Here is a 20,899-nt window from a genome sequence, read left to right as displayed (position 1 = left end):
AATTGTGGGCGATCTCATAAACAGATTCAATTGAGCTCTATATTTGCTTAATCTTGTCATTCGCCAACGTGGTTGTATCATGTTCTTCAGCGTGGCGAATTGTGTATGTGTCCTTGATGAATAGTAATGCCCGGGGACTTTTCACAATATTACATTAGAAGCCGACCATGGGTGAAAAGGTTTGTTCCGTCGAAACTCAGCAAATGAGGGAAGGGATGACCTCAAGTTGGTCATAATGTTATTTGTTGAATGATCTTGTGATGCGGGCTCTATTAAACCGCAATTACGCCCATGGTTGAGCACATTCTTCATAGGGTCTGAAAATACCGGCATGTTCTAGGTAGGGGGAGGAATCGGACAGACTTGGGACTATATAATAACCAACGACTCGCCTGGCTATAAGTACCATAGGCCGCTTTCCTTTTTGCTGATTCCCCTACGTGCCTCACTGTGGCTGTGGCTGCTCTGGCTTCCACCCCTTCTGACGTGCGTCTTCGCAATTCGCGATACATCTGTTCAATCAGTGCGGTCAATACCAACAATCCGTCCGTGAAAGGGAGAGGAATAGGAAAGACGGAGACAGTCGGTGGAACTTACGGCACCAAGGACTCCTCTGCAAGCTGTTCGGAGGGGATCTCCAGCGGAATCGTATTGTTCTGTTTCAGGGCTTCAAGTAATCCCACAATGACGATCTGAACCACGCTGCAGGCCAGAGGACAATAGACTCTGGGGTCGAGCTTTTCGTCGTTTGGGACTCTGAGCGAACCCGGGGCGTCGGCGGCACTAGGTATCCGCGTGAAGTTCTGGGTGAGCTGGGTCGCCAGAGCCATGCTGGCGTCATGGAAGAAGGCACTGTCGATGGGCTTGGGTTGCGGTCAAGAAAGTTCAGCCATGCAAATCTCCAAATGGCATACCCCCGTTGGCTCACAAGCACTTCTCGCATCGTATAGCTCTTACGGCTGTGTGAGAGAGGGGGTTAGTAACAGGGGAGGGCCTTCGCAAGCTAACTGGTGGGTAAGTATAACAGACTCGAAACTGCTAGGTCTCTAGTCTCTACCCAGAAATCCCTATCCAGAATGGTTTACATCATCACAGCCACCAAGGTCGTCGTTGCTAGAAATATGTTCGTTTTCTTTCCGCGAACCTCTCGTGGGCTCATTGTCGAGATATCTTTACCTTATATGCTATCTGCATGATAACCTAATGGTACCCACTGACAGGATCATTATACGGCAAGGCGGCCGAATTGTGCTGATTGATAGACTCCAATCTCATGTACAGTCTCAGTTACTCTGGGAAGTTTGGAGGCGCGACATGCATAGCTCCGGTCGGGGCTGGGTGCTTCGACTCTATCACTGCCCACTCCACGCGGCAGGCTGGCGAGGCTCTCCGGGTCTCTAATGCCCTCGTGGAATTTCCGATAGTTATTGGGAATTGTCCGCCATATGAGCACTTTAATCAAGTCTAAGGCGATGTAAACCACGATAGCGGCTTGCGACGGTGGCGAACTTGCTCCTGACCGCATTGGGGTCTGAAACATAATAAATCATGTCACGAGCAGGGGATACGAAGTAAGGAGGCTTCCCTTGAGCCTCGTCGTGCATGGGAGGGAAGCGCCATTCCTCGCAAATGGCCTGACAAGAGAGCAGAAACAGCATGGTGTCGGGCGAGCGACCGAGTGAAGAGACGCTCCTCCAATCTAGATTGATCTGGATCAGGGGATGCCAGACCGCGTTTGGCCTTGCGTCGTGGCCAATCTGCGTACCGAAACTCGACTCTGTTCTCGAGACATGTTTGTACGACCCCGAGGAAGGTCGAGCTCAGGTGGCAATTAACGACTACCCGATACGGCCATGGTCAATGCTTGTCGTTTGTTGGCAACGGATCAACGCCTTACTTACTTACTAGGATCGCAATGCAGTCACCCAAAACGGCGTGGGCACCTACATCACGGCTGTGATAATGGATGGATGGATGCCTTGGGTCAGGTCGAGGATCCGATGTGGGCATACGATATGAATATGCAGTTAATATATACGGCCTGGTAGGAAGAGTAGCACTGCCAAGTTGGCAAGCCACGATTCGGGCCAATGGCATGATGCGAGGTTCTTCATGAGACGCCACAAACGGCAATGTCTAAGCGTCAAACGGCCGAGCCAGACCTGTTTGGACGTCTCCTCTCACCGTAAACACCATGTCGGTCGGCATACCCAAAACAAGTAACTGCTGTATGCCAGGAGATAAAGGCAAGGGCAAACCCAGTTGCGAATGAATCAAAGAGGGAGGCAAGACGGTACGGTGATCAGGTTGAAGAAGGATCGTCGTGAGATTGGAAATTGCGTCTCCGAATCCGGGCGCGCGTTGAAAGCAGCTGGAGGCTTCTCATCTCTCGATCTCGTGCTTGGGGGTTGAGAGCCTTATTAAAAAAACAGACTGCTTCCCCGTGCCTCCCATTGCCGTCCCGTCGGTCTGCAGCATCCCATACTGATTTCAAGCAGACAGCACCCCTAGTGACGGCGGCCCAGCTGACGACATGCGCTAGGGGATGCATGCCGCGGCGATACATGGTTGGTCCAGGGACCTGGTTATGTCGCACTAGTCCGCAGAATACATGACCATGAAATGCTAGAAACAGCCCATGATTGGGATAGCAATGCACCGTGTAGGATGCTGTGTACATGTATGATGGCAGTCAGCAGTACCACGCCGCCGCCGCAGCAGCAGCAGCAGCAGGCAAGGAACGATTTGATCAATGAAAAACTTTTCTCCAGAGGTGCGGTGGTATATGCCCGATCATATCCCCCCTTTCGCCCTTTTCCTTGGTTGTCATGGACCGACTGGATGTGTCGTGTCGGATGTGTGTCGGATCAAGCAAGGGTCCCTACCTGCGAGGTGTTGACATGGCCATCGCAAGTAGGTAGCATGTAATCACAGCAAACTGCTCCTCCTCTTGTGCTTTCAATCAACCGATGAAGACGCGAGGCGTACTTCGTAGCTTTGCTCCGCATCTGGCAGGCAGCCTTGGCCCTTCTTCCCCAGCTCTTGTCATCGATGCGGGGGCTGGGGGCGGGATGGACATGCGATGGACCAATCTTGTGAAATTCGATGATTACCACCATGGGTCCTGGCAGATGCCACATGCTGACTTACCTGCACTCGTCTTCCTTAGCCTGCTTTTGAAAGTGAGAAGCGGTCGGCATTCATTGTACATAGTTTGGCGGGAATCTCATCGCTGGTCCGGTCTGGTTTCGTTTGGTTTGGAAAGTCGGTCAAAGTATTTGAAGGCAGGACGTGGGCAGGCAATTTGCCTCAACGAACGGCCGGGCTTCCACTTTGTTCGGTTGTTTGTCTGAGTTAGGTATGTACTCAAGGTAGGCCATGTGGATGGCCATCTTGGAACAAACGAAGAACGAAGACGGAAGAAGAGAATGGCGCAATTTACAGGTGACCAGGGCGGCCCGATCATGATATCTCCGGTATGTACAGCCTGACTAACTACCTCCTGGGGCATCCAATGCGCAGCTGCATAGGTACGTTCGGATGCCACAGTCAACTTGACTCGGTGGATGCAAGATGCCATCCCATCCACACAGCACTCGCTCCGGGTAGGTAGGAGGTAGGTAGCATTGGAGGAGCTCATCTACCAGCCATGTACATGTAGCCCTTGCCCCTTTGGGCAGTGACCAGCATGGTGGCGTTGGATGGGATACCAGATGCTCATATGCAGGTGTGCAGACAATTCCTCGCCCTCCAAAGGAACCAAAGCGAGAATGATTCCCCTGTCCGCTCGCTTTCCTTGCGTCAATATGCATGTCACGGCTCTTCGACCGTGGTCGATCGCAGCCCGTGTGTAACCAGAGGCAGACTCGCCGGGCTCTAAAGCGTTTGTACAGGGACTCACCTCCAAACACCAAGATGATACCTTCAGTCTCTGCGTCTCCTCTTTTCTGTCTCTCTCCTATATTGTCCCTTCTTGGCTGGCTCTGCAGGTCTGGGGACAAGGCTTCCGTGACTTATCTCAAGTAAGTATGTACCCAGGCCAGGCGGGAAAGCCATGATGCGGCTGCTTGCCTTCTATGCTTGATCGGATGTCCAATTCCTTCACTCGCCTCTATTGTCCTACAGCAGTGCCCATGACCCAATCCCATCCCATGACCCGGACCTCTGTTGCACTCCTCCTTGCCTTGACATACTACCACTGACGATTCCACGACAGTTCGGTCCATCATTTCGTTATTCTCATCTCAACTCATATTTGCTTCATCCTCTCCATTCGGCATTGCAAGTCCACCCCCAACTTATGGACTGTATTGACTGATGCCTGCATGTGACACATGGTAGCCTCCCAAGCCTGATCACCGCCCACTCCCTTTCGATCCACCATCTCTGTTCCATTCTGTCGCCGTGTGCGCTCACGTTGTCCTCCGTGACACAACCCAATCTCCAGATATTGTCACTATACCACAGCAGGACGATTCACAAGCACGTTCTCCATGGTGGGTCGTCCCGACTAAAGACGTCGTCGACCCACGTTTCTCGGCTCGATGCCGTTCAGCTTGGGCAATCCTTCAATGCTCTAATCTTGTAACCGTGCCGCTCAAACCTTGGAATAGTATCCTTCCAGACCAGAGACTCGTTGACGGTTTCACACCCAATCGAGCTGGTCACTCGTCACTGCCCAGCCGGCTCCACGAGTCTACCAACAACAGCATGAGCTCCTATGACGATGCCGCCATGGATAGCAGCGAACCAAACTACGGCGCTCCGATTTCACCAGAGCCCGAGGGGCCTTTCAAGCCCACGAGTCTGTCGCGGGATCAAGTAAATACCATTGTCATCTTCGAGAGGGTCGGCGCCTCGCTCTCAGTTACCGGGGTTTTGCTCATTCTGGTCGCCTTCGCCGCATTCAAACGCTTGCGCACTGTTCCGAACACCTTCATCATCTTCGCATCCTTTGCAAATCTAGGCGCCAGTATTGCCTGTCTTATCGGGTACGCAGGAATCGAGGCCGGTGCGGACAGTGCATTATGCCAAACCCAGGCCTTCATGTTTGAGATGTATGTTGCCAGCTTCCTGTGCGTCTTTCTCCCTTCAAGAAGAAGAGAGAAAGAAGATGGTTATGAAATGGAAACAGCAGACTTACTAATGTGTCTTTCGTCTCCTCCAAGGTTCATGCAATCTGACCCATGGTGGTCATTCGCTATGGCCGTCAATGTCTACATGGTCTTTTTCTTCGCTGCTAATCCCAACAGCTTTCTTGGGTACTGGTGGGCGTACTTCTGTATCTGCTACGGCATCCCTTTCATCCCAGCGATATGGTTACTAGTAGCGCGCGGAGAAGACCGAGTTCAGGTATACGGAAACGCAACGGTACGTGGTGATGGCGCCCGAAACCCAAGAGTATATTAGACTGACCATTTCGTAGTTATGGTGTTGGATCGACAAGGATTGGAGCAACCTACGCATATACACCTATTACCTACCCATATGGGTATGCATCCTCTTGTCTACCTGCATCTACATCGCGGTAGGATACTACGTCTTCAAGCAGCGGAACCAGCTTCGCAATCTGTCGCTTAGTAACCCTGCTGAAAATGTGCCCGTACCCCGGGACTCAGGGGAGAAGGTATGTTTCCCGAAAGCACAAGACCGTCTCGTCCGTGGATGTTGTACTTACAATGGCGTCCAGAAACTGTTCTCGAACGCTGCTACTATGGGTAGCATTGCGACAACCGAAGTAACTCAAACCTCTACTGTCCATCGACCGAACCCGAACAACAGCGGGCAATCCAGTAGATCTCACACGGCCATAAACTGGTTTGACGGGCCTGCAGAGGACCAGGGACAAGCCCGACTGGATCTTACACCTGAGCAGTCTACATCGCAGAACCAGTACCACACTGTGACACGAATTACGGCCGATCCCGTTCCCAAGAAATCGATGTGGGCGCACTTGCGCAAGGCTTACACCCGCTGGTGCAGCAAGTTCAACAACATGGACCCAGTCAAGCTGGCCTATCTCCGAACATCCTTTGTCTTTGCGATATCGGTGCTGGTCACTTGGACGCCAAGCTCCATCAATCGCGTCCACGATCTGGTCAACCCGAACGAGGTCAGCTTCGGCATCAACTTGGCGGCAGGCATCGTACTCCCGCTACAGGGGGTCTGGAACTCGGTCATATTCTTCTCCACGAGCTCGACCGCGTTGAAAGAAGAGATCAGAAACTTGAGGGATCGGGTCAAGGGCCTCCCTCGCGGCCACCTTGCTGCCAGCGCCGTAAGGGACGAGCGCGAGCGCGAGCGGGCCGTCGAGCTGGAGCGGCGTGTCAACCGAGGCCTCGGCAAGGACGACTCGGGAAGCGAAGTAACAGGCAGCACGATGCGCGTGCTCCGAGATACGTCCTTGACCAGCCTGTGACACCGGGTAGGGATGTTTCATGTTTTCGCCCAGACGTATTGAGCTATCGGAGGCGCTTGTACAAAAGAAGAAAGAAGAAGAGAAAGCCAAAACGCTGATGGGTATACGGCAGGGGCTGTCAGGTCGGTTTTGCTGTTTTGAGTCATGTGGATGGATGTAGCAATTGCTGGCTCGCTGGCCACGTCGGAGGGTATACCACTACAGACAGGGAGGGCCGGCCCAGTGTCGCGCCCTGTTATCCGGGATATGGACCAGTCATTGATGATGTTACAGTACTGTTGAAGGATGGGATGCATGCAAGATGTAGAGTACAGTACAAACAGGTGGTTAGATGGAGCAGCCTCCGACCAAAGCATAACGAGAAGCAGGTATCACACACACAAAAAAGAACCTCCGCCTTTGCCTTCCCCAGTGCCGTCGGGTAGAGCCAGCACGAGAGAGTGCGGGGTTGGGAAAGGGAGTATCCACAGAGGGTGCATTATGTAGGCAGGTACATATAGTGTTCCCAGTTGCATCATGCCCGTCTAGGGGAGGTTTAAATACTCATGTAAGATATAAGTCGTTCGATATATTTCGATTTGTGTTTGGGTCACTCATCGCAAATCTTAATCTATATCGTGAAACCCACCCCCACGTATTAGCAACAGATTAGAAACCAATCCATCCCGTCATTACTTGAGTTCACCTTGCCCATTGTTTCCCCCGTACGTTGAGCCAGCAACAGAGCAATGGGCGACAACACCACCCAGCCCATCGACAGTGCTGCTAATGGTGATTCCTTGGCCCCGAGGAAGAAGGTGACGGCCGAGGACCTCTTCCCGCCGCACGTCCAGGCGCAGTACGACCCCAAGGCCGTCGAGCTCGTCGTGTGGGGCGCCAACTCGGACTCGCCCGCCCAGCACGAGGCGCCCCTCGCGGACGTCCGGAAGAACCCCTCGCTCTACGCGCCGCCCTGGTGCACCGACACGACGGGCTACGAGGGGGTCGCCGACGACGCGGTCGCTTCCACGGACGGCGCGGCCCTGATCCCGGTCAAGGTTTACCGTCCCGATCCGGCCAAGTGGGGGGACGGCCCTTGGGGGGTTCATCTCAACTTTCATGGTGTGCCATTGCCTACTTTAATTCGTGTGTGGTGTTGAGCAAGGCGAACGAAGAATCGTGTGCCAAAAGCCTACATAGAGGGGATCAACTAACCAAGTCGCATTTCAACGTGCAATAGGAGGTGGCCATGTGCTAGGCGACCTGACGACCGATGCACTCCTCTGTCTGAACATGAGGGATGGTGCCGGTGTTGTGGTGGTGGACGTGAATTATCGGCATTGCCCTGGTACGTTTGTTGGGCTCCGTGACAGGTTTACCAGGAACGAATACCGTACACTACTAACTCGGAAAACCAAGAGGCAACTTGGGGTAAAGGCATCGAGGACGGATGGGCTGTCGTACAATGGGTATGTTCTACCCAGGCATCTGAATCGGGATAGACACTAATTACAAGTCAAAGGTCCGGAGCTCCGCGGAGAAGTACAACATCAACCCAGACTCGGTGTCGGTGGGAGGCATCTCCGCAGGCGCCACCATCAGCTTGGTGCTGCAGCATCTGGCGCGAGACGCCGGCGTGCCCCTGAAGCTGTGCATGGCCACGGTGCCCGGGACGGACAAGAGTCTGATGTACGACGACCCGTCCGAGTCGCCGTACCCATCCTTCACCGAGTTCGCCGACGGCCCCGTCCTGCCCTTTGCGCGCATCCGCCTCTTCGGCGGGATCTGCTTCCCGCGCGACAAGCTGCCCGAGCGCCTCGCGCTGGTCCCCGAGTGGTGGACGTGCCCCCTCTACGCCGAGAACTTCCGCGGGCTCTGCGACACCTTCATCCGCACCGGCGCCGTCGACCCGCTCCGCGACGAGGCCGAGGCCTACGGCTTCAAGCTCGTCCAGGCCGGTAACGTCAAGCTCACGATGAAGCGGTACGTCGGGTGCCCGCACATGTTCATGTACTGGAGGCCCATGCCCCAGAAGCACGAGTACGACGAGGACTCCATCCGGGCCCTGAAGGATGCGCATGGTGTGAAATGAAGGGTTATCCAGGAGGCTGCGGTGTATATATGAGGGAGTGCGGGGGTTGTTCACTGATTAGCCTTCCCAGAGGAGTCGACGAGGATAATCATGACTTAAAGGGGGGCAGAGGCGAATGGTTCTCGTAGCATTGCTGGCGTATTTAACCTTTTTATCTAGGCTGATTACTTGCTTCTCTGAGAAGATTTGCATCTACAATCCATGGATCCTCCGGCGACCCGTCACATACAGTGCTGCCCCCTGGCTCCTCTCATCCTTCCCTGCCACCTCAATCACGGTTCAGGTTCGCCATGCGCTTGAAGGCAGCCAAGACGTGTTCTTGGCCATGTGCCAGCTCTTCTGCCGTCTTCCATGTGCTATCTTTGAGCTCAGGCTTGACATGGCTGCTAGCGAGGAGCAGTTCAACGCAGCCGAGGGCCCCTTCTTTCTTTGACCTGGCAGCCGCATGGAGAGGCGTGCGGCATATCGAGTCTTGGGAATTGACGTTGGCGCCTTTGCCGAGGAGGAGAGCAACGACGGCCGGATGGCCCCCGGTGGCGGCCAGATGAAGGGCAGTGGTCCCTTCTTCGGTTTCCGCGTCGGGGTAAGCGTCGTTAGCTAGGAGGACCTCGACGATATCGGCATATCCTGCCTTGGCGGCGACGTGTAGAGCGGTGTATCCCTGCAGCTTGTCCACGGCCGACGGACAGGCCAAGTTGTCGAGGAGTATCTTGCAGGCCTCGAGGTCGTTGTAGTACGCGGCGTAATGGAGAGGCGTCTGATGCTGTACATCAAGAGAGTCAGGCTCCGCCCCTAGGGCAAATGCAGTCTCCAAAGTCTCGGTTGAATGCGCCTGCACTGCTTGGTGGAGGATGCCCTCTCTTGCGTTATTTCTGAGGTGGATAGACGCCCCGCGCGTAGCAAGCGTTGTGAGCATAAGGGCATGGCCGTGCCGGGCAGCGATCATCGATGGACTGTTCCCAGCGCGGTCGCTGCCGTCGAGAAAGACCCATTGCAGCGTTTTCTGGGACGAAGTGAACTCCATCAGGCAGCGGACCAAGGCAGCTAGTACAACAGCAAAAGTGTCAGTTGGCAACTACTCAATAATATAGCGTATAGGGGCCTCAATAAGGAGGTGTATTCATGACATCTTACCGCGGCAATGTGCGGTACCTCCCCTTGCGCAGTGGTGTCCAAGATGCTGCCCCTGGGCGTCTTGGACCCGGACAATCACGTCCACGGTGGTGACGCCTTGTCTTTCTGCTAGCTCCTTTACGAGCGTGATCATGTCCACGACTGCGCCGTTGCTGCCGTGTTGGAAAAGACGGGCCTTCTCCTCGTCACTTGCGTAGTCATCCGCGAAGTAATGGGCCATGGTAATGGTCGATCGAGCGAAAAAGGGGGTGAGCGATCAGGACATCGGTAACGGTTGATGAAATATCAAACCGGTTTGTTCAAAGTATATTTGAGTTTGAGGTATCAGACAGCTTTGGTATTTGAGAAGAGTTGGTTAGGATGGATCGGTCGGCGACCGTAGGATGCTATATACAGTGGACTGGGCAGTGCCATGGTTATATTCTATTATATATTCACAATGGAACGTGAATGCTCCTACAATTCTCACTCTTGTCTGTAGATCATGTGCTGAATATTGAATACGTCAATACAAAACTTCCACGGTGCAACAATTGGCATGAAGCGTCTTGACAAGATCTGGTGCCTTATTGTCAACTGACTACAAGGCAGTAAATGTCCCAAAGGGATGTTATTGAATTCTCGGCCATGGTTTGCATGTGGAAAGGCAAGGCTGGCAGAACTTGGCTAGGAAAGGGCTAGGGGTTGCTTTGCTTGACTCCTATTTGTACTTTGAGCATTGTCCACTATTAGTCGCAATAGATCATATCCTGGTCAATTTTGCATGGGGCTGATGGCTTTTTGTTGTACATTCATAGATCTATACATTCGTGTGTATTTACAATAATACATGATAGCGTTATGCAATCCGTCTACGCTATTTTACAGCCTGGACACATAGAGGCTGGCTCTCTCCAGCTCGCCCAGAACGCCGTTTCCAGCGAGTGTCCATTTCTCACTGACGGTCCTCTCGTCGACTCTCATCCTCAAGACACCGCTTGCAGCCCAGTACTCCATGAGTGACCGCGCCTCCAGCTTGGAAATGCTCTTCACATCAAATACCTTGACGCCCTTAAGGGCCTCAAACACGCGTTCGTCGTACTTGGCGTAGAAGGCATCCCGCTCCGGAATGGGGAGACCTGCCTGGTCGGCAGCAGCCTGTTCAAGCGCCTTGTCCATGGACTTGACCTTGAGCGAGTTGCCCTTTGTCGTCACACCAACGATGGCTGCGCCGTTGGGGAAGTAAGTCTTACCACCCAAGGCCTCCACAAACAGCCTGATGAGAGCAAGGTCGTGGCTGTGGATCAGGTTGAAAGACGGGCTGCGGTAGTCGCTAATGCGCATAATGTGGCTCAGACCATCCAGCGTGAACATAATGGGTGGCCGGCCGGGCTGGAGCAGTTCCTGCCACAGCGCATGGAAGATAGGCCAGGCGAACTCGGGTTCCTTGGTTGCGCTGGCAAGAGAAGCGAGGGACGAGTTGCGAGAAACGGAAACAGGAAGATGGATGTGCTCCAACTTGACAATCTCCTTGGAGAGAATTTCCTCGTTGGCAGAACGAATAGCCTGCATAAGCTTGAGGATGTAGGTGGGATGCGAGAACTGTTCCGGCGTCGTTCGCGGTATAGGCGAATAGTCGGTGCGTGCTTCGACAAGATCTTGGGCTGGATCCAGTATCAGTATGCGTCAAACGGCAGAGACAGGGGTTGCTGACCTTCGGGGATGTTGATAACAACCATCTTGTTCATGAAACCCGCGGCCATCGTCTGCAGACCCAGCATGCTCTTTCCAACACTGCGCTCGCCATCGATGACGGTTCGTACAGTCTCCTTGTTCCCAACTCGTTTAGTTAAATCCCCTAGGAAGTCGACGGTATCTTTCCGAACGAGCATATGCGGGCTTCGGAATAGTCCCCAGTTCTGAGTCGGCTTGAATGCCTCGGCGGTCCTGAGCTGATCGACGAGATCTGACGGCAGGCTGACTATCTGGCCGACGGCAGCGGGATCGACCAATTTCTGGGCCTCTAATTCGGGCAAGCCCGTGACCTTGAGGGCATTGTCGTTGCTCAGCTGTATGCGCTTACGGAAGGCCTTTCGTTCGCCGGGTCCCGGGGGCTTTGACCTGTCCGTCTTGCCCTTCTTCTTCTTTCCCAGTACCAGCCGCTTTCCGGAGCGGATATGGCCCTTCATAGAAAAGCTGTTGTCATCCTTGGCGAGGAGTGTGGCCGAGGTCGTGAAGGCGGCCACCGAGGTGGGAGCCCTGAAGGATGCAAGCGAGGAAGGGGCCAGTAGTCGTTGTGTAGACGGGCGCCCAAGGCAGCGCCAGCAATTCGCCGTCGCCATTGTGTCGTGGTGACTTGAACGCCGTCTTTGCGACCTTCAAGAAATTCTGAGCTTGATCGTTCAATCAATTGAGCTTAGGTCGATCCAACCCCAGTCCCAAAATTCTGGGAAGCTCATTGGGGACTGGCACAGCGCCCGCCGGCCTGTATCGGTACCGGAAGAATGGGGCTTCCGGCGCAAAGCGTACCGGACAATTAGGTACAGCAATTGAAAAGGTACCTAACATTTCCAACAGTACACTGATAGCTGCAGGTGGCTTATCGGCCGACTATCAGCGCGCGCTAGGCTTATCATATCAGCTGTAGTGGGACAGAAAGTTTGAACTTACAAAATTTCCGGGATCGCAAAGTTGAGGCGCCCGGTGCTGAAGATCTCGTAACAACCAGTGCTGCTGCGTGCAACTTCAATCTACATCACCCCCCAACTCCTCCACCATGGCCGCCACAAAACCCAAGTTGGACATCAGCGTCGACAAGCCGACACCTTATACCTTCGATCTCGGTCTCCTCCTTGCGAATGACCCCAACCCTCTACCGCCTTCAACTTCGTCCGGAGATCTCGAGGAGCGCCTAGCAGCGACTGCACGAGATGGCGCCCAAGCTTTGAGTATGTGACAATCTTTCCTTTCCGCCTGCCTCGATGGAAGGAATCAGATTTGACCCGCGCAACGTTGTACTGACCCCGAGCTTTAGTCAACCAAATGCTCACCACTCTCCCGCTATCATCTACCCCAGCCGGTGTGCTGCTCACGTTACCACAAGTTTCCACTCGTTTACCGAGAGAGAAGCCCATCCCGGCGCAAAAGGAGAAGACCAAGTGGCAGCAGTTCGCCGACCGCAAGGGCATCAAGCCCAAGACGCGCGAGCAAAGGCGCGAAAAGAGCCGAACCTTCAACGAGGACAAAGGCGAATGGGAGAAGACTTGGGGCTACAAGGGCAAGCGCAAGGAGGGAGTGGTGCCGGACGACTGGGTTACCGAAGTCACCGAGAAGTCGGAGAGGGAAGCGGAAGACAAGCAGAAGCAGAAGAAGAAGAAGAGAAAGGTTTAGGGTGGCCCCGTGTGTTCTGGCGATGGTCTCTGAAGCTGTTGCTTTCGCCTGCTGCTGCGTTTCGTCGTTACGTATTCATCGCCCTCCAGGGCTGGCGTTCTGGGACTGCATTGAGGGCGTTAGGTTCACAGGATGGAAAATTGAAACACCACAGATGACAAACACTCTGTCAAGCTTATGGCTTGGTCATCCAAAATCCAAAGTGATTGTTTTGTCTGATCTCTCTGTATGGCGGAAACGAACCACTTGACCGCTTAAGCGGCGTATGCACGGTATAACAATTGTCAAAGATGTTAAGGACTCGGATACGGCCCATCTGACATGTATGTACATAGTTCAGTCCATAACGAAGTCTATGTGAGGGTGACATGTGCTATCCTAGTAGATATATTTACCTAGAATGTGGGGGTTGAGCGCTCTGTACGATTGGCCATACCAAGGCTATATCTATATCGCCCAGTCATTTCCTATCAGGCAATACCTAGGCAGTCTACCTAGGTATACTTTCAGCACATATGCCTGAATCTACTCCGTACATACTTCTCTTATTGTGTTAGGCTGTCGGCGGGGCTGTGTTAACTAGCACCCGGCGACTTGATATCCAAACCAATTACCGAAGACAACATCGATGATCAACTCCAAAGATTTTTGACTCGATACGATATGCCGGACGAGAACTGCTGGAGACTGCTGCTGTAGCCGTACCGGGGATGCAGTAAGAATTCCGTTAGCGCGAGTGGATGTTCGCATGCTGGTTTACAAGTACTGAAGGGGCCTAGCAACGTCACTCTCAGTGGATTAGTGGGGGGCTCACTGGCAGACACGTGCTGCAATAGGCGGCTTGAATTGGCCAATGGCCCTGGAAGCCCTGCAGCAGCCCGAGCAAAAGCCCACGAGCTCCGTCACAGTGGGGAACGCTCCATCGATGGTTGCTGCTTGGACTGCCCGGACTACAAACCGCCATGCAAACAGAAGCTTGTCTTTTGTTGATGCACCTCACTCGGCGTCCTTGCCTATTTGCTATCAACCCTATTGTCTAATCCTTTCTCACCTACGAGCCTCTGCCGCTGCCCGTGAGAGTTGAGAGGGTCAGAGAAGCAGAAAAAAAAAGAAAAAAAAAGGAAAGAAAACATCTTTGGATTAAGTATCGCGCAGGCTCGTTGGCTAGCTATCCCGTCGAGCTCTCTCCAATCGGGTTGTTGTTTTGCAAGCCTCAAACAAAACACAGAGACGGAGGTATGTCTAGTATAAACCAAACCCACCTACACCTACACCAGTCTTCGCTTGTCGCATTTATGAAGGCTTACCAGCGCCATACCTGAGCGCAGGGCACTTCTTGTTTGTCGGTTGCTAAGCCAATCAACATATTCCTGCGAGTACGGGAGCCACCTACCTTCGTCATTGTTGTTGATTTTTTTCTTCTTCTTCTTTTCTTTCCTTTCCACTCTGCTCCCCATCCATGTCAACTCATCTGCTGCATCTGCCATAAATGTCTCTTTCCGCTACTACATATGGTCTCCCATGCTGATTATAGAAGACCTCCAAACACAGAAGAAATCTTGGATCTCAACACGCCACGGTCTCCATCCTAGTTGGCGCGCCAAGCCAGGTCTCATCGTCATGAAGTTCGGAGAACAGCTTCGCACGAGTGTCATCTCGGAGTATCAGTGGTATTACGTCGACTACGATGACTTAAAGGAGCAGCTCAAGAAGGCTTCCGGCCCCCGGTCGGAGACGATTCCGCCTCTGGTCCCTCGAAGCCAAGCAAGCACAAGAACAAGCAGAAGGCCCCGGAGCAGGAGTGGACAGAGAATGACGAGGCCAGGTTTCTCCAGAGGCTCGACGAGGAACTCGAGAAAGTCTACAACAAAACCCAGGTCAAGACCTCCGAAATTCAGCGCCGTATAATGTGGGAAGAGAAGGAGGTCGACAGCCTGGTCAAGAGAATGCACGATCGCGGCCCGAATGAGCAAGGCCCTGCCGAGGAAGAGTTTGTCGCGCGGGAGGAGTTCATCAGCGACATTATTGCCGATGTCCACGATCTCGCCAAGTTCGTACAGATCAACTACACGGCGTTCTATAAGATCATCAAGAAGCACGATGTGAGTCTACCGCTCCCCTGCCTTCGTGGGAGTACCAAGCTCTGGCTAACAACTCTTCCCATCTAGAAAATGACTGGTTGGTATCTCAAACCTGTATGGGAGACGAGGCTCAAGTCAAAGCCTTTCTACCGCGAGGACTATGACCGTGATGTTGTCAAACTCTCGAAGATGTACGACAACGTTCGCACCAGAGGCAACCCCGTCAAGGGTGACAGTTCTGCCGGCGGCAGTCAGGCCAGTTTCGTTCGACAGACAACCAAATATTGGGTCCATCCGGATAATGTCACCGAGTTGAAGCTTATCATCTTGAAGCATCTTCCGGTTCTTGTCTTCAACGCTAAGAAGGAATTCGAGCAGGCTGACTCGGCCATTACCTCTATTTACTACGACAACCCCGAGAAATGGGATCTCTATGAAGGTCGACTGAAAAAGACCGAGGGTGCCGAGGCCATACGATTACGATGGTATGGCGGTATGCAAAACGACCAGATCTTCGTGGAGAGAAAGACGCATCGCGAAGATTGGACCGGAGAGCAATCCGTCAAAGCCCGTTTTAACGTAAAGGAGAAAAATGTAAACTCGTATATGCGAGGAGATCTTCTACCGGCTGCTCTGTTCGAGAAAGCCCGTAAAGAGGGTAAGAAGCAGGAGAAGCAGATCGCGGAAGAAGAGCGTTTGGCGCAGGAGGTGCAGTACTCTGTTCTAAAGAAAGGATATAAGCCAGTCTGCCGATCGTTCTATAACAGGACTGCTTTCCAGCTCCCGGCTGACGCCCGAGTCCGTATTTCCCTTGACACGGAACTTTCGATGGTCCGAGAAGATAATCTGGACGGCGTGGCTCGAGCTGGCAAAAACTGGAGGCGAACGGATATCGGCATTGATTACCCTTTCTCTCAACTTCCGGCCAAGGATATTGTTAGGTTCCCCTATGCTGTCCTGGAAGTGAAGCTACAGACGCAGCACGGGCAAGAACCTCCGGAATGGGTGCGGGAACTGATTGCGAGCCACCTCGTGGAGGCTGTACCCAAGTTCTCCAAGTTCATTCATGGATGTGCATCCTTGTTCCCCGATCGTATCAAGCTCTTGCCTTACTGGATGCCCCAGATGGACGTCGACATCCGCAAACCAGCCAGCAAGGATTTCGGCATCCGCCGGCCGAACCATTCCTCTGCCAGCGGATCAACATCAGATGCCGACGACGATGATGATTACGATTCAGATGATGAGGCCGGACACAACGGTGCGCGCGGCGATCATACCAATGGAGAGTCAAGCACAAGGGACCAGGCTGTTGCTGCTGCTGTTGCTGATCTCGAAGACCAGACGGCAAATCACGCAACTGCAGATGCGGACTATCCTTTATACGACTCAGAGGACGAGGAGTCGGATCTAGATGACGCTTTGGAGGAGTCGAGGAGAGTCGGCGGCTGGACATACTACTCGGCTCTTGGAAAGAAGTATGCAAGAGCGGCAGGCCAAGGCACCTGGACAGTGCTCAAAACTATCGTCCCGCACCCTCAAGGGACCACGGTGCCGGTTAGCAACCGCCAGCAGATGTTCTTCGGAGATCAAGTTGTTTCAACGAAGAAGGTGAAGGCACCAAAGGGGAAGAAGATCTACGTGCCAGTTCGAGTAGAGCCCAAGGTGTATTTTGCGGCTGAGAGGACATTCCTGGGATGGGTAAGCACACTCAACTTTTTCCCGATACCTCCCCTGGCAGGACGAGACTAACAATACGGCGTAGCTTGAGTTTTCGATCTATATCGGCACCATCGCCGTGACCTTGCTGAACTTTGGGACGAAGCCTAGCCTCGTTTCCTTCATCGTGGCCGGTGTCTTTACTGTCCTCGCCATCCTTGCTCTTTGCTACTCGGTGGCCATCTACCTGTACAGAAGCGGCGCCATCCGAGAGCGGAAGGCAGCCAAGTTCTACGACAAGTGGGGGCCGAGTGTTCTCTGCGTGTCCTTGTTCATCGCGGTGGGCCTGAACTTTTGTTCGAGGGCAGGGAACGAGAGATGTGGTAAGCGGTTCTGAGATGGCCAGTTTGTAGTGTTGCCTTGGACAGCCATGAGATTGGATAAGGAAGCATTTCTTGCGGAATATGGGGCTAAGCATCTGCTGAGGGCATTATTCATTGTAAACCAGGTACCTACCTCCACGGCAGTCATTTAAAGTCATGTAAATAGCACCTTCTGCTATAGGCTGTATATATATATCAATCGAAGCGGTCCGCGTGTGGTCAATTTCTAATGTTCCGATTATACCAAATACAAAGCGCCGTTACACGGAAGCGGCAGGAAGGGCTTGTGCTGCTCTGGATCTTTGGCAGCTGTATCGCGGTGTGTTGTGGTGCCAATGGGGGAATGAATATATGGAGGCAGTCAGCATCACACCAAGGGACGAGGTGAGTCCTTTACTAGTGGCATTTAGACAGGGTACTAATAAGATTCCGCGTTGCAAGCTAGCATGCTGACGGGCGAAGTATGGGGTCGGGCAGGCGACACAAAAAAGAGAGCGTTGCGCGGATGGGCCCCTCCAGATGTCTTGGGCCATGTCTCGGAGAGTATTGCTCTGCCGAGTAGACGACCGTTGCGACCAGAGGTCTTGTTCGAGTCGTGAGGTGCACGCACTCGACTAGCCTCCAGCATATAAATATAAGCATGTGGATCGTCCCCCGACTTGTACTTGTTTAGGTCCCGCCTTCCTAGCTCGCTGTATATTCTCCTCCGCCGCCTCCTCCTCTTCCTTGCCGAGTCAATCAATCCAACGCCCCGTCTCGACAACAACAATGGCCGCAGCAGCTGTGGTCGACACCCCCTTCGGGCACTCGCTCCCGCCCGAGGGCCCGCACACCGTCACCATGCACGCCCCCGGCTGGACGACGGCCCTCAGATTCCGCGACGGAGACCTGACCATCATCAACCAGCTCAAGTCTATCTACCCCCGCTTCTTCCCCTTCGGTCCCGCCGCTCAGGTATTTCACATCAACTTTGTCCCCCTGATCGACCGAGACAGGCTGCCTACCTACTGACAATGTCTAGCTCACCACCGAGATATCAAAAAGGATCGGGTTGAAGGAGGGCCATTCTATAGTCGCTTTCCTCACGCCTGATGTCTGGGCCTCGAATCGGGAGCATGCCGTCTCAGAGTAAGCAACCCTCGGAAATTCCTCGGTCTTGCACCTAGTCATGTCTCTCCAGCTGCGTGCAATGTCTCAATCATTGTCTGATCTCCCAGTCTCGCAGGTGGAGGAAAGATAGGAGGCTCCAGGAAGAGGACATGAAGTACCACGTGGTCGAGATCGCTGGCATCCGGCTCTATGCTGTCGACTTCCACATGTCCAAGATGGTATGCGTGTCCCTGGTTCTCCTAAAGCTCAGCCCTGTCGTTCTCGCTATCGCGACCTAGAAGGCACACACCACCCTCTGACCCTCCAATTTGCTAAAGCCCGTCCATGTGGTAGATGGGTGCGATTTTCATGTGGCAACATGCGGGTTTGATCTTCAGCACACGTTTGGCCGAGCATCTGCTCCCCCAAATCGAGAATCTGGTGTACCTGGGCGAGTTCCAAGACGAGCTGGGCGCTCCCACCCCGACATACCTGCCGGAAGTGGAAAGCCACGTGCTGCTTCGCAAGCGCATCTCGGGGCTATTGATGCGCGCTTGTGTGGAACAACCAAAGCAGCCGGTCAAGCCCAATGACGTCTATCTCTATCAGACGGGCATGGCCGGTATCGTCCGTTTCCATGAAGTTGCCGTCAAAGTGCGGCCCTTCCCGGTCGTCGTCTTCGGAGCCGTCTTCCACAGCACCTTCCATTACTTCGAAGAAGAGGCTGTGGGAATGAAGCACTACGGCAACTGCGACGACAATGACTTAAACGAGTTTGAGAAATACCTCGAGGGAGGCGGTAAATGCAGCTATGTCTTCACCGAGTTCCCTTCCAACCCTGTCTTGGTGAGCGTAGATCTGGTCAGGCTACGCAATATGGTAAGTAACACAACTCTTTGGTCCCGAAGACTGCAGAGATACTGTCAATGGTCCAACACTAAACATCAAATCACACAGGCTGAGAAACATGGTTTCTACATAGTTGTCGACGAAACCGTGGTCAGCTTTTGCAACGTCGATGTCCTCCCCGTCGCAGATGCCATCATCAGCTCCCTCACCAAGTCATTTTCGGGGTACGCCGATGTCATGGCCGGCTCCGTGGTCCTGAACCCGAACGCCTCCAGCTACAAAGACCTCAAACCCCTCTTGACCGAGGCTTTCCACAACGAGCTGTTCGCGGCTGACGCGAGCCACCTCTTCAAGAACAGCGGCGACTACCTCCCCCGCTCTGTCATCCTCAACTGCAACGCCGCCGCCATGGCCGCCTACCTCCAGACCCAGGCCGAGGATCCCAAGGTGCCCCTGACCAAGGTGCTCTATCCGTCCTACGCTTCGGGCGCCACGAACCTGCAGCCGTTTCTCCGCAGGTCGACACCCGAGTTCCCGGAGCCCGGATACGGCTGTCTGTTCTCGGTCGATTTCGAGACGGCCGAGCAGACCAAGGAGTTCTACGATAACCTCGCGTTCCACCAGGGCCCCCATCTCGGCGCGCACATGACGCTGGCAATGCCGTACAATGCCATGGTTCTGGGACGTTCGGACCCGGAATACCACGCCTCCTACGGGCTGAGCCCGAACCAGATCCGCTTCAGCGCCGGGCTCGAAGAGGCGGAGTCCCTGGTCGCGGTGTGTCGCAATGCGATAACGGCGCTGCTCAAGAGCGGGGTCCAGGTCAAAGAAGGGGGCGATCTGGCTAGCGAGATGATCGCAGGGGCGGCTGGTGTGGAGGCTCTAGTGGCTGGCGAGGAAATCAAGACGGGATTGGATCTTATGGGTGGGAGTGGCGTGTAGTAGGCCCTTGAAGTAATATGTACTGTTCTTGCTAGAGTAAGAGTATGTGGGATCCCAGGGATAGAGAGGGAAGATACTTGCTGATTTCCATGGAGCATGCGTGCTGAACAGCTTCTGCCCTCGAAGGTGCTTTGCGGCTCTTGGTAACTCCGTCCTCTTTACATAAAGACCTTCTGGAGCAAGGTTGCCTCACCAGGCTAGGCGACGACATTTCTCATCAATACGTGTCGAACTTTGTGGTTTTGTTGGGATTCACAATGCCGTGGGGGAAAATGCCATCAAACAATATTATTGCACTGTCTGATGTTTCCTTCAAGAAACACAATACCGCCATGGCTATGACACCTTTTTCCAACACAGAAGAAGCCATGTCATATGTATCGAGACTTATTGTCAAATACGATTGTGCCTCACAAAGGTGTCCTTCTTTCCCCTGACTTCGACAACTGGACAATCGCTGCCATAGTTGTATGCAGCACCCAGGCATTCATTCATGTCGCTCCCCCAGGGGAGCAACCGATCCAGTGTTAGGCCCTGTCGTGATAGGTGGATATCATGAAATCAAACTTCATAGATACATGTAATGGAGGTACTTCCCCTTTCCCTCCTCCTTCCAACTCTGTGCCAATCTACACCAGGCCTTTGCGATACATAACCAGCGCTTCTACACGTCTTTGTTACAACCTTTAATGGCTGGCAAACATCGTAGGCACACCATAGCCTTGGGATACTCCAGATCCTTCTTGTGAAGAGGTTGCTCAGCGCCTAAGTGGTTTGCCAGTGGCCAGCATCGTTGCCGTGCAACTAGTACAATGAGGAGGGGGCATCACGAGGGACGTTTTCGCGCCTTCCTTTCGTGACTCATCCGTAGTTGTGAACGCCGTCCCGCGACGCGTCGCCTCTC

The 20,899-nt window shown here is 53.6% G+C and overlaps 8 protein-coding genes across 8 annotated transcripts; 5 read left to right on the top strand and 3 right to left on the bottom strand.

Moving 5' to 3' along the window:
* Positions 1 to 445: 445 nt before the first annotated feature.
* PG986_007071 (uncharacterized protein) lies at positions 446 to 830 on the bottom strand (the record flags this gene model as incomplete). The annotated part of the gene is made up of 2 exons (XM_066843293.1): positions 446 to 512; positions 598 to 830. 2 exons carry the CDS (start codon positions 828 to 830, stop codon positions 446 to 448), a joined length of 300 nt encoding a protein of 99 aa, XP_066699405.1.
* Positions 831 to 4,710: 3,880 nt separating this feature from the next.
* PG986_007070 (G-protein coupled receptor) lies at positions 4,711 to 6,418 on the top strand (the record flags this gene model as incomplete). The annotated part of the gene is made up of 3 exons (XM_066843292.1): positions 4,711 to 5,370; positions 5,426 to 5,626; positions 5,690 to 6,418. The coding sequence occupies 3 exons, from the start codon at positions 4,711 to 4,713 to the stop codon at positions 6,416 to 6,418; spliced, it is 1,590 nt and encodes a 529-aa protein (XP_066699404.1).
* A 728-nt stretch (positions 6,419 to 7,146) lies between these two features.
* PG986_007069 (triacylglycerol lipase) lies at positions 7,147 to 8,489 on the top strand (the record flags this gene model as incomplete). The annotated part of the gene is made up of 4 exons (XM_066843291.1): positions 7,147 to 7,519; positions 7,638 to 7,745; positions 7,817 to 7,866; positions 7,920 to 8,489. 4 exons carry the CDS (start codon positions 7,147 to 7,149, stop codon positions 8,487 to 8,489), a joined length of 1,101 nt encoding a protein of 366 aa, XP_066699403.1.
* A 268-nt stretch (positions 8,490 to 8,757) lies between these two features.
* PG986_007068 (ankyrin repeat containing protein) lies at positions 8,758 to 9,843 on the bottom strand (the record flags this gene model as incomplete). Its single annotated transcript, XM_066843290.1, has 2 exons — positions 8,758 to 9,533; positions 9,624 to 9,843. 2 exons carry the CDS (start codon positions 9,841 to 9,843, stop codon positions 8,758 to 8,760), a joined length of 996 nt encoding a protein of 331 aa, XP_066699402.1.
* A 641-nt stretch (positions 9,844 to 10,484) lies between these two features.
* Positions 10,485 to 11,944, bottom strand: PG986_007067 (mitochondrial 37S ribosomal protein mS29; the record flags this gene model as incomplete). Its single annotated transcript, XM_066843289.1, has 2 exons — positions 10,485 to 11,266; positions 11,317 to 11,944. The coding sequence occupies 2 exons, from the start codon at positions 11,942 to 11,944 to the stop codon at positions 10,485 to 10,487; spliced, it is 1,410 nt and encodes a 469-aa protein (XP_066699401.1).
* Positions 11,945 to 12,378: 434 nt separating this feature from the next.
* On the top strand, positions 12,379 to 12,992 carry PG986_007066 (ribosome biogenesis regulatory protein; the record flags this gene model as incomplete). The annotated part of the gene is made up of 2 exons (XM_066843288.1): positions 12,379 to 12,550; positions 12,637 to 12,992. 2 exons carry the CDS (start codon positions 12,379 to 12,381, stop codon positions 12,990 to 12,992), a joined length of 528 nt encoding a protein of 175 aa, XP_066699400.1.
* Positions 12,993 to 14,513: 1,521 nt separating this feature from the next.
* On the top strand, positions 14,514 to 17,129 carry PG986_007065 (vacuolar transporter chaperone 4; the record flags this gene model as incomplete). The annotated part of the gene is given in 4 exon segments (XM_066843287.1): positions 14,514 to 14,741; positions 14,753 to 15,094; positions 15,161 to 16,774; positions 16,839 to 17,129. 4 exon segments carry the CDS (start codon positions 14,514 to 14,516, stop codon positions 17,127 to 17,129), a joined length of 2,475 nt encoding a protein of 824 aa, XP_066699399.1.
* Positions 17,130 to 17,883: 754 nt separating this feature from the next.
* Positions 17,884 to 19,995, top strand: PG986_007064 (uncharacterized protein; the record flags this gene model as incomplete). The annotated part of the gene is made up of 5 exons (XM_066843286.1): positions 17,884 to 18,069; positions 18,137 to 18,243; positions 18,296 to 18,443; positions 18,559 to 19,083; positions 19,162 to 19,995. The coding sequence occupies 5 exons, from the start codon at positions 17,884 to 17,886 to the stop codon at positions 19,993 to 19,995; spliced, it is 1,800 nt and encodes a 599-aa protein (XP_066699398.1).
* Between the last annotated feature and the right edge of the window lie 904 nt (positions 19,996 to 20,899).

This window comes from Apiospora aurea (genome assembly GCF_038362705.1).
Source record: "Apiospora aurea strain CBS 24483 chromosome Unknown utg000005l_segment0_segment0, whole genome shotgun sequence".
NCBI classification, from domain to species: Eukaryota; Fungi; Ascomycota; class Sordariomycetes; order Amphisphaeriales; family Apiosporaceae; genus Apiospora; species Apiospora aurea.
Note: the sequence above shows the minus strand (reverse complement) of the source record. Positions and strands in the feature narration are given on the sequence as shown.